Here is a 12,340-nt window from a genome sequence, read left to right on the forward strand (position 1 = left end):
GTGGTGTGACCTGCATGCAGAACTCTGGGCTCGGGATGGGTCGGAACCGCACACAGAGCAGCTGAGCTTTGTGTCCGTCCCTGCGCATGAGAGCGTTTAGGATTGATTGATGGGGAAAGCTGCTGATGAGGTGACGCTAACGGGTTGTAATTGGTTGCCACTGAGAGATGCTTGATTTAATTCCTTTAATTAAATGGCGTGTTAGCATATATAAATTCGTAAATGATTGCCACTATTTTGAAATACTGAATATTGTTGAATCTCCTCGTTATACCCACGTTTGATATTTCATTTTGGGGGGGGGAGGGAAGAAATAGATTTTCTTTGGGCGGGTTTCTAGAGCATATGAGATGGGCTGCCGCATAAACACTATTTTATCTTTAATTAAAAACGGTATAAAATACACAAAACACATTTCTTCCTCGTGGAACAATTGCACTTCCTTCCTGGTACGCAGCGTCCGGGTACCGCATTGAACTCGTAGCCCTCTTGAAGTTTCCTACTAAGTGACTTTTTCAAGTTCATTTTGAGGTGGACATTGACATCTTCTGCACATCTGTTCCCATTCTAACTTCCTTTTCTTACCTTTTCCCCATAGCAAACTGCATGTGTTTCTCCTCGGGTTTTCTTGTAGTTACGTGTTGGATGTTGAGCTCAGAGAAAAGCTGTCAGTGAGGAATATCTAAGTTTGGTAGTATGAGCGAACTCATCTGTTGCTCGTGGTGTTTTTACCACCTAAAGACTGAAGAATTCCTATCTCAGTGATGCTGCAGGGTATGAAATCTCAAGCCTTAGTAAACCAGACCGCCAAGTAGCTCCGTATGACTCCTTAACAAAGCCTCAACACAGCAGTGCTCCCAGTCCCTGCCCACTTCCAGTGTGAGATGCGGTCGTTCTAGATATGGGCTTAATGACAGCAACAGGTACTTAAAGGAAACGTTTTCAGTTTATAATTCAGAGCAACAGTAAAAATAAATAAATAAATAAATAAAAAGGAGAAATAATCAAAGATTTCTTCCCTAGGAGAGTGCTGGTCGGTTAGGACAATTAATAGATACGGGTATAAACTGCAGTGTGTTGGTTGGGAAACCCATCTGAGAAGCTTGATAAATAAACAGCTTCTAAAATTGCTGCTCCTTCCAGACAGGTTTCACAGCATAACGCGTGCTATAAAATTTATGGTGCCTTCTGCAGTAATGTAGAGGTTTTCCAAAGCCTGCCTTAGAAAAAGATATTAAATCATGGCAAGTGCCAGCGATCCGTGGAACTTTTTATTGTTCATTTTGTGTTGTTTTTTTTTTTTTCGGGTTTTTCCTGTGCCGGAAGGTGTCATTTAGAGCTTTGGGGCAGCAAAAGATTAAAAGTGAGATTTAGGACGGCTTATGGTCCCGTAGCCTTGACCCTGTCAGCTTGGTGAGGTTAAAGGCTTGTCCTGACTTGGGACGTTTCTCACTGCCCACCTGCTGGTGATGGGCAGCAGCCTTGTTTGCCCGGTGGTGAGGACACAGCTAAATTAGAACTGATGGTGCACTGTCAAAATGTGATAGCTTGGCTGAAGTCTACAACACATGAAGGCAAATATACATACAGTCACATCTCAGAGAGTATTCGTGGCCTTGGACCACATGAAAAATTGTGCTTTGTCCAGGATAGATGTGCTGAAAACCGCACCCCCCCATCAACATGGATTTGTAAGACTGAAGACCTGCAAACATAAGGCTTGCTTGCTTCCCCCCCACCCCCACCTCATTATTTAAAGACAATAAACCAAACCCCCAAAAGGCTTTAAAACAAGAGTGATATTTAGCTGTGTGCAGGATGACAGCCTACAATTGAACAGGTTAGAATGTGATGCTCTCAGATCTAAGGGAGGGGGAGGGAATCGTTTTCCTTTCCACCTTTGTATAAATTCCAATTCAGGTTTTACATCCCACATTGGTGAACCGCAAATAAAAGCTGACGAGGTGTCACACAACCCCTTGGTTCTGAACATGAGTTTGTAGGTACAAAGGCCTTTTTGGTACATAGGGTGAGAACTGAACGCTGCCAGAGGAGTCCGAACTAGGTGGGCCGGTGACACAGAGCAATGTACCGAGATCCCTTGCAGATGGTTGACAGAACTCCAAATGTATTTCAGAGAAGGCCTTGAACTCCACAGGTAACAGACTTGGTTAAAGGAACCAGAGTTTCCATCTTCCGTGCTTTTTTGATTCAGTTTTGGATTTTTGCTTGGGAGTTGAGGAGTAGCTCTCCTGAGAATAAGGCAAAGGTGCAACCTGAGTTTCCTCAATGGGATGAAGTTTTCTCAAAACTGGCTGTAGTTTATCTTCTTGCTGCTTAAAATCCAATTCCACGCTAAAAACGAAAAGAAAAGGCAGTCAGCTACTGCATGACGATGACAGCAGTATGTCAATTAAAGCAACATCTGACAGCACTGTGGAAAGGCTTAATATAATAGAACACAAAATAAACACTTTATTGTTCTCAGTCCTTCCTGTACAGGAGGGCTCTGCTGATGCTCCTGAGCTCTGCCCTCATTCAAGCTTTACCATGTGTTAATTTCACTGGACTAACTCTTAACTACGAGTTGTGTTCTCCTCTATGGACAATTGATACATTAAGAACTTAATTCTGTACACTGCAAACCTTCTCCTTATGCTGATAGCCCAGTAGGAAGGATAGTGACATTAAACCTACATAGCCACTGCTGGGACAGAAACATCTATGGGTGTATATCTGTTTATTTAGCTGATTAGATCCATAGGAAACATGGGTAGAACCCCATTTCAGTATTAGCTAGTGTGTACTTGTGTTCTTTGATGTGCTATTAAACATAGAAGTAAGGGAAGTACTCACTTAGGATTAAGTTTGGATTCAAAATGTGTACTTCAGAACCAGACTACTCCTGAATTCTAAGCAATCTCAGCTACAAAATCCTATTAGCAATTAAGGGATATCATAAGGGTGAAATTATAACTCTTATTTCAATAGGCAGAGCTAGAGATTCAAGTTTAGTTAATAAAACAAAACACATTATGAACTGTAATAAAACATTACATCTGTCTGATACTTAAAACCCAAATCTAAGCTACTTACTTTCATATAGCATGAAATGACACACTTTCAATTGCATTTGGTTTGTCAACCTCTAGCTGAGCTCTACAGTGACTCTTCATCCTGCCTGGGCACTGCACATGTTAGAGCAGCATCTGTAAGTACTGAATTTTGCAGTAGTTGAATGTCCTGTTAGTACAAAGTCAGTTGTAAGAGCACTGAATGTAGTGTTTGTCACAAAAAGCCCATGTGAACTCTGTGGGAAGGTTGGGACATCAGTCAATTGTAAACACCCCATTGCATTAATGCTCCCAGTAATGCAGTGAGGGACTCTTAGGATGAAATAGATCCTGGCTTTGGCAGATGTCAGTTCAGAACGTTATTCTTACATCTGAGGGTCTCTGAAGAGCTGCACAAAGTTGGTGTGAGAAATACTTTACTTGAAGGAAGCCAACAAACAAAAACCCCACAACTTTTGGAACAGAGTAACTTCCTTCAGCATCGATTTCTATTGAAGGCAGACTTCAAGAGGAGAACTCCAAGTTCTAGTCCAAATCCTCTGCTGCATCATTCTCTATTTGCAGCTCATTGGAGGCTGTTTTTTTCCCCCCATCCATTTACATCAAAATAAAATCTTTCTTCTGAGAAGTAGAGAGAGGATGAAAGGAAGCCGTATTATTCCAGCATTTACAGCTGTGTAAATGTTGTGGAAGAATTGATTGTTATCTATCAGGATCAATTTATTTAGCTTTGTAGGTATTCTAACGGAACTGTTCCTTTGAGGCAAATGATTTCCCTGCTTGTGAGCTTGGGATGTGAGTGTGCTGTTTGTGCTGCAGAAACAAGACCAAAGCCTCCTTACCGCGTTGTTTTTCATCTCTTCCTAACCCAGTTGTTACTGATTTCACTTTTGGTTTGAATGCTCTCTCATACAGATGGGATGCTGTCAGTCCCAGCAAGTGTTACGTCTTTGTGTGCCCCCTGCGTGGGTTTGTTACGTAGTGCTGGGTGTTCCCTACACACCGTTCCCCTTGTCTTCCCAATTCTTGCATTCATGAACTCGTTTGTGTCACCTGTCACAGCTCTGACAGCTCCGCTCTGCTGGGTGGTGTTTTTATACCCCGAGTAGCTGTAGGTTTCCTCTCCCAGTGACCTTTCCCTGAGATGCTCCCTGTGCCACGTGGCTCCTTCCGCTTTCAAACTGTTTTCCTCATTTCGAGTGCCCTCATGATAACTCCATCAACTGATTGAGTGAGGGCTGTATGTTCTTTTGGCATTATTCGCTATGGAGGTTGTTGGTTTCAGAAGCGCTTTTCCATATTGAGATGTCAGAATATGTATTTTCTCATTAGTTAGATTGGCGATTATGAATAAACCCTACGAAAACAAGGCATGAATCTGAATGTGGCAAACAGTTCTGGTGGACACAATGTGTACCTGTCATGGGTTAACCTAAAATCTCACTTACCTGCAGCGTTCCAGCTTGGAACACTGCACCGAAGGTTCTCCATTCTCAGTGCCTATCTCAGTTCTTTCCTCTGTGCACGTTGCACAGACAGGCTGTTTTTCTTTACAACTACAGACAGCATCGTTTTGACTGGGATAAAAAAACCCACTATTTCTGTGTGTTTCTTTTTTCCTGAGAGCCACCATATATTCGCAGGGTTTGTCACGGAATCCTGGCGTTCGCATGTGAATCACTGTTTGCATATATGTCAGTCCCATGGAAGCTGGGCCAAAGGAAATCGAGCAGCAGACCTCTGAGATTTGTGTCATTAAACGCAGGCGAGAACTTTGCAATTCAAATTCTTTTTTCCTTTCCTGTTTCCTGGGCCCTGCTGTTATTTACTGCACAGCGTCTGTGGGCACTGAAGCCCAGCAGTAACGTGAGTCAGGGTCTGCTCTGTCCATAGGAAGCACCATCCCCTCGCTGTGCAAGTTTGGTTTGCAGCGAGTGAGGCAGCGTTGCCTTGAAAATTACTCTCACTCCGTGGTGTTAATTTCAGTATTGTAGTCAGCAGGAACCTCTGTGGGGTTCCCGTGTTTGTTTTTGCTTTGGGCTCGGTGTCCTCCAGCCTCTGCTTTGGCTTTGTGAAATGGAAGCTGTGCATTCTGAAAGCAGTGCGGGCTCAATCCTGTAATGCCGAGTCGTGCAGGATAAACTCAGAGCGCTTTTCTGTGCAGGGTTAGAATACCAACTATCATGAACAGCTGCTCAGCCACGTACGGCATGCATGGGTTAAACACAATGCTTTCAGAGGTGTTAGTGCTGTGTCTGTATGTACGGCCCACTATAGGATTAAGGAACCAATACAGAGCCTACCCAGCTGCAGCCAGTAGGGCAGTTTGGATGTCCCACCAATATATATATCGCAGCCAAGAGCTCCCTCAGACTTTTGTTCTCTGGTTAATCCCATTTTCTGAGTCTCAGCGCTGTGCATTAGGGATTGCTGTGCTGGATTTTCTGGTTTTGGCTTCGTGGGGTTTTTTTTTAATGATTTGAGAGTATATGTTAATGAGCATGTTTATTTTTTGCACGCTGGCATTAGAGTGAGCTTCTTCTAATTCTGTTGCTGTATACGGGATTGAAAACAGTTTGAGGAGTCATAACCACTTGGTTTTAAACATATGGAACGTGGGAGGATATCTGGCAACACGCTCAGAAGTTTGGATGGGCTTTCTTTTTTAACGTAGTCACACGTTATTAATATGCATCATTTTAAGATGCTGGGTAACCAACAATCTGATGCGTTGCTTACTTGTAAGACTGCAGAATCAGAATAACTCAGATTCAGGACTGGGTTGCTTGAGGCCTTTATTCCAGTCACTTCTTGAAAGCACCAAGGATGGAGCTTGTCCAGGCTCTGGGCAGCTGGTCCCTCCACTTTCCCCGTCAAGGAGAAAACCTTTTTCACTCAATTCAACCTAAATCTTCCTCATTTCAGTTGGCATTGCCTCTGCTTACCTTGTTACTACCTAGTTTGCAATGTTAAGGCCCAAATCCTACAAGCACTTGTAGAGCAGCTTAACTCTTTGCATTGAAGTAGGCTAGGTGAAACAGGAATTAAAGAGTATCATTGTGTCTCCTCCTGGTTGCATTAATAGGATGACATGGAATTAGTGCATGCTGCATCTTGGAAGAACGGGATCCAGATAAGCACTAATAACTTGAAAATTAGCTTAATACACTTTTAAACAATCTCTTTAAAAATTCCCACATTAACCTGAATCTTACAAATGCCCAGAATCCAAAGCATTGTCAGTGCTGGCAAGCCATTAAGATCCATTTCTCAACGAAGAATCTTACAGTCTAGAGATAAGAATTCTATGAGGAAGAGCACAAATTCGTTGATGTGGGTTGGAAATAAAAAGATGGTGGACATTGCTATTCTGGTCATCTGGTTACCTGCCTTTGCTGTATTGATATCGTAGGAATTTATGTCTACGTATCTTACTTTGCATGCTTTTATGTTTTCCTGATGATCACTGTATGTAACCTCTTCATGAGAATGGCTTCCGTGGGTTGCTGTGTTCCCTCCCCAATGTACGTGCTGACAGTGTACCTCAATAGGACTCGTCTGCTTTTATAAACATCAGAGGTGAATCTGCATTAGTTTGTAAAAGATACGTGCAGACTTTCTTTGTCTTTCTATTAATTTTGCTCTTTAGTTGGTAAATGATGGATGATTCTGACAAGTGGATGGGGCCAGGCTCCTGTTGGTGGTCCCCAGCAACTGGAAGGGCAATGGGTACAAACTGAGCCCTGGAACAGGCTGCCCAGAGAGGTGATGGGGTCTCCAGGGGTTGGACTGGGGGATCTTCAGAGCTCCCTTCCGATCCTTATGACTCTGTGAAAGACTTCATTTCTCTCAGGTTCCAGCACTGCAGTATGACTTGTGGAGGAGAAGAGGATCGTACAAGGCAATCTGTCTTAGTGGTAGTTTTATCAGAGAATTTCTCTCCTATCCCTTCTGACTACTTATCTTGTCAGAGTAATTCAGGCTTCTCATAGTTCCCCTGTTTCGCACCGTCTTCTGCATTTAGGCTTCTTGCCTCCAGCATGTATTCTCCTACTCTGACAAAAAGCTGAGCTGAGTTTTGCTAAAACTTCCCCTGGAAACACTGCTGTAGGCAAACGCCCAGCATGGATAGCTGCAGTCTGAAATGCTGTAATGTGTATGCAGGGAAACACTTCCAGTCTGCATCGTTTGCAGTGAATGTAAGAGGTAAGAACTGGGAAGTTCCTTAATTTAAATTGTGCTGACTAGAAATCAAGACCTTAAAATAATAATTCAATTTGGATTTGGTTTCTAGTTAACGAGACAAAAAAGAGCATCTCTGATGGCAGCGTGCTCTGTTGCAATTTCCCAGCCTGTCCTGAGAAAGAAATTGCTGGGGATGAGCAAGCAGGGAGGCAGGGTTGGCCTTTAGTATTGACGTGCTTCTAAATACTGCTGTAAAGGAGAAATAAATCAATTGGTTCCTTCCCCTGCACAGAACAGCATCTGTCTCTTTCCAAGTTAGTTGGCAAGGAGAAAAGGTGGAGTTGAAGTTCTCCGTCCTTTTTTCCTTCACCGCTAGGAGCTACTGTATGAATAGGTGCAGATCTACCTAACTCAGAGATCTAGTGGAGCAACGAGGAGGGGGAAGGGAAAATCTTGTGTTCTTCAGACCTGGTCAGCAATAGTACATTCACTGTACTTTGTATCTGTAGTTAATAGCCATCTTTATGTGTTATCTTTTGTACTACACTGCCTAATGTTCTTAAATACTTTCCTGACGTGTTTCCGGAAGAAATACATTTTCAGACCATTTGATCCCTTTGTATAACAAAGAGAAGAAATCCCTGCTGAAACGATAATCTGAGTTACATTTGTTTTCGTCTTACCTGCAACACATGTAAATATGCAGTTGCTTTTCTTTAAGCCGCTCCGTAATGGAGGAGGGCAATTAAGCTGTCAGTATGAAACACATCATCAGGCTCCTGATGGCTTCAAGTTGTGCCCACTGATTATCTGCTATTCCTTCCTTACATAATATATGGCAAAAAGAAGCTTCTTGGCTGATGAACTTGAGGACGGGAACCTCTGCTTTAGAGCTAAATGAAGTGGGTCCTTTTCCCTTTGGCACCTGATCTGTTTCTAGTGAGTGAACTCCAAGCCTTTCCTTCTACAGAAGAAATTCTAGCAGCTACAGACAGGAAATTCTAGCAGGTATAAACAGCCCGTACTAAACCTTTCAGCTTTGAGCTGTTTGTAATTGCTTATTGGTTTGACAGCAATGAGCAGACCTGTGCTCACGTAACAGAATCATGCACCTTCAGCATGAGCGTTTGTATGCATGCAGCAGGTCTGCGTGTGTTGTTTGAAGACCGAGGATGTCTGATGTAAAGAACTTAGAGCTGCTGTTTGTGTTGGGTATTGGCCAGTGGGATAAAATTCCTGCCCTATAAATGTGGAAGTATGTAAAAGCCTGGGTAGTAATGTCATCTCACTGGTTAAACTGCCTGGATTGAATCTGTGTCTGGTTATGTTTGCTATAAAATCTCGTGGAATTGCTTCCCCAGTCCAGTGCTTACTGCTATAAACGTCAATTTATGTTGAGTTGTTCAACAGAAAATGCTAAGGATTTGTAGCGATGTGAAAATGAGGCTCGCGACTTGCAGTACTTCACGCATAAGGCCTGCAGCAGTGGTGCTGACCGTAATCATCTGCAGCTCTGATGTGAAAATAAATCATTACCTCTCATCCCATAGGAAATGGGATGGGGGTGTTTCTGACCCACCTGTAGATGATGCACGCGCTGTTCCTGCACGTGTCGCAGTTGGCCGTGTCTTGACCGGTCCGATACGAAAGCCTGCAAAGATAAGAACACGAGGTCCTTAAAATGCCTTTCAACATGTCTTTGCCCTCAGTGGGTGCTTTTGTAGAAATAAGAAATTCAGGGATGATGGTTATTCTTTTAACTTTACTACTTAATATCAAAATCAAGCTATTAGGAAAATGGGATAACAGTACTCGTCTTTGCTGGGGCTGATGATTGTTTTGCGCAACAAGTGGTTGACAGTTGGAAGGATGAAATAAGCTTCATTTCAGTTATATGTTTGTACATTGATGGGATACAACAAGGAAATCTAGTTAAGTGCATTTTTAAATCATCCTCCTGCATCTTTGAATGCCTGCAGGGATGGGGCACCCACAGCCTCCTTGGGCAACCTGATCCAGTGCGTCACCACCTGTGGGTGAAAGCCCGGCCCAGGTCCTGGGGCCACGTCATCCCATCAGCTGACATCCCATCAAGATGTTTTTAAGCGGCAAGAAACATATTAACGTGACCTTGAAGGCAGAGAATGGATGTGGGGTTGGCTTAGATCAGGCACCACTGGCCACTGGGAGCACTGGGATTTTTAAGTGGCGTGGGGCAGCGTCGTGGCAGAGCGCTCCGCATGGGAATGGAGCTGCTCAGCACAGCAGTGCTGCAGACAGCAGTTAATAGGGCGAATCTGCTGCTGCTGTAAGATAGGCTTATTTTTTTCCCCGTGAAAGAAAAATGCAAGGTAGAGTCCTTGCTGTTCCAGTTGTTGGTGCTTTAGTTTTTGTTTCCCCTTGTATTTTATGAACGTCCTGGATTTAAAACGTGATACCGAGGAATAATGTGCCCTTGGAAATGATTTTGATCCAGAGGAATACGCTGAAATTAACTGCACTGCTAGATTTGAACACAACTACAAAGGCAGACCGGCAAAAGAACTGCAAGTAGAACTCTGTGAGCTACCATTCCTTATGGGGGAAAAAGCAGCAGTGCTTTGCATTTGCTTGTACTTTTTTGTGCTCTCAGGGGTGAAGCCATTTCTGTTCTTCAGTTGCGCTTTGATTATTTGGAGGCAGACATTCCGGTTGTCAGCGCAGCGTTAAACTTGGACTCGTACAATTATTTTTTCAAGCTATTGATCAAATACTAAAAACTCTTAGCAAGGACACGACACCTCAAGTTTACAGATAAGCTGTTGAAAGCCTTTATTTACCGAGGACATAAATGGTAGTTAATAATCGCCTTCAGAGGAATACGGCACTGTTGTCTGAATGCCTCTTTATAGATAAAGACATAAACATGCTGCGTAGGGTGCCAGTTTTTTTTTCATTAGATGTCAGTTGGGACGTTTTAATTCCTCTTTGTGAGCCTGCAAAGTACCCTTTAATATACAGGTAATTAGCTGCTTCAGAGCCTAACGACCTCCTGCTCTGCACCACTCCGCTATTCCTGCGTTGTGCTGCTGGGCTGGGTAACAAGGAGCTTAAGAAGTTTCTCAAAGTCTGGCTTTTAGCACAGAGCTTAGAAATGCTTCAGCATCATGGGATCAGTCTCAAATAAATGTACTGCCATATTAAAAATCATACAACATGTCTCTGAGTCGTTATCCTTCGTTTGCTCTGTAATAGAGACGTATGTGCACGATCACTGCCTTAATGACTGAGCTGGTTTCATAGACATCAAATGGCATTTGCAGGCTGGTTGCTTATTTAGGAGAAGTTCTCCTAAAACTGGAGAAGATGGAAAAGATCTTAAGATCCCCATGTCCAACCCCAGCCCCATCCCCACCATGCCCTCTGACTATGTCCCACATGGGGCTCTTGAATGTGCTGATCCTTAAATGCACAGTAATCCCAGACATGCAAGTACTTGAAAACCTTTCTTAATTGATGGTGTTTGGCAGGCTCAACCTGGTAGAAATGATACTTGGATATAAATATTAAACATGATTTGACTTTTGGATGATCATTTTGAAACCCTGAGTTCTCAGCTGGCGTGTTTGGCTCTGCTTGCTTTTAGCCTCATTACCATTCACCGGCTACGCTGCATACAATCATTTTTTCCTACTCTGATGTAATTTATGAGAAACTTTTCTTAAAGTATCGTTTTCCTTATGGCTTTTTCCGAGATGATTTTCCTTTCACACAGCAGATGATGTGATGTTGCCTTTCCTTAATTCCTTTTGCCTTAGATTTCTTCATAGGAAGCCCTCCCTGCCTGGCCTCATAGCACTTGGTCTCTGTAAGGCAGTGTGACAGCTCTGCAGCCAGTTCTGTGTTGTACAAGTGTCACTCCAGCATGAATTCAATTACGTATAAACTAAACTGCTTATAAAATAATTCTGTTGTTTTTACCCCGGGGCTTTGGACTTTTCCTTGTTTTTATGCAATTATCTACATAAACACACGCACAGAATTCGTCTACCTCGTGCCAGCAGAGATTGTACCATGAGAATAGTGCTTTTGCATGTAGATCCCATACGGCGAGGTTGGATTGTAAGTGCAGACTTAGTGATCTGGTAAAGGAGGTTATCCTCAGTGCTAAGTGGTGCAGCAGTGTTTGAGCACAGGCTGGGTGTTGGGGTGAGGAGAGCAATGTTCTGGTTGTGCTGTGGGAGATGGAGTGTTTTGAACCCCTTCTTCCAATCTGGAGGAGCTCAGGCTACGGACCCATCAGCTTTTCCCTCATTGGTAAACTCACGGGTATTTTTCAGTATTTATTCAAGCCTGTAAAATGTGAGGTTCTCCCAGGACATAAAGATTGCTACAGAACATTTGTTTTCTTTGTAGAGAACTGAAAGTTGGCTTTGGTCTGCTCTAGGCTCAAAGCAGAGCCCTTCACTCTGCGCTGAGTGAGATGCCTGGGAGCCGGGAGCTCCCGTCGGCGATGTGCTTTACTTAAAGAGTCACTCAGTGTTCAGCCTTGCAGCTCGTTCTGCAGTTTTAATGCTGTGATTTTGGCACTGCTGCATTGGTTTAAGCGTAAGAAGCAGAACATTTCATAACTCGCTTTAGTCTCCCTTTTTTCATCCTTTCTTATAGAAAAAAAATAATAGCAAGAGAAATGAAACAGTGGTTGGCACAGGGTGGTTGATCATTACATTCATTCGAAAACCCATTTGAAAATATAATCGTAGGGACATTTTTATCCCAAGGATTTCACTGTGTAAATGTGCCCTATTGGCTGGAGATGAAGGTCGTGTACCTGATGTGGGCACACTCCAGACTCGGCCTCCTGGGGAAGGCGATGACCCTTGAGGTCCCTTCCAAGCCAAGCCATTCCATGATTTCTGTTCCTGTGATGTCTGTGATTGGAGCTCATCTCAGGCATGCTCATGCTCTGTGGGTGTTGAACAGTCAGTTTCTCCTTTGTCATACACACCAACAGAAAGTTGTTATTCCCAAAGGTTTATTCTTGGGCACCTTACATCTTGTATTCTGTATGGGTTTGTGTGGGTGGGCCTGGTTAGCCTCGT

General features: G+C 43.3%; 2 protein-coding genes across 3 annotated transcripts in view; one reads left to right on the forward strand and one right to left on the reverse strand.

Moving 5' to 3' along the window:
* Positions 1-12,340, forward strand: part of DOCK1 (dedicator of cytokinesis 1) — a 229,115-nt gene that overhangs the window by 71,353 nt on the left and 145,422 nt on the right. The gene's annotated exons all lie outside the window — the stretch shown is intronic.
* The window catches only part of INSYN2A (inhibitory synaptic factor 2A), a 33,691-nt gene continuing 23,130 nt past the window's right edge, over positions 1,780-12,340 (reverse strand). The window contains exons 3-4 of the mRNA XM_072339426.1: positions 8,839-8,910; positions 1,780-2,355 (exon numbers count right to left, since the gene is read on the reverse strand). Of these exons, the coding sequence (XP_072195527.1) occupies positions 2,172-2,355; positions 8,839-8,910 (256 nt within the window). The 3' untranslated portion in view covers positions 1,780-2,171. The remainder of the gene's footprint in view (positions 2,356-8,838; positions 8,911-12,340) is intronic.

The sequence above is a fragment of the Excalfactoria chinensis genome, chromosome 6 (assembly GCF_039878825.1).
Source record: "Excalfactoria chinensis isolate bCotChi1 chromosome 6, bCotChi1.hap2, whole genome shotgun sequence".
NCBI lineage: Eukaryota > Metazoa > Chordata > Aves > Galliformes > Phasianidae > Excalfactoria > Excalfactoria chinensis.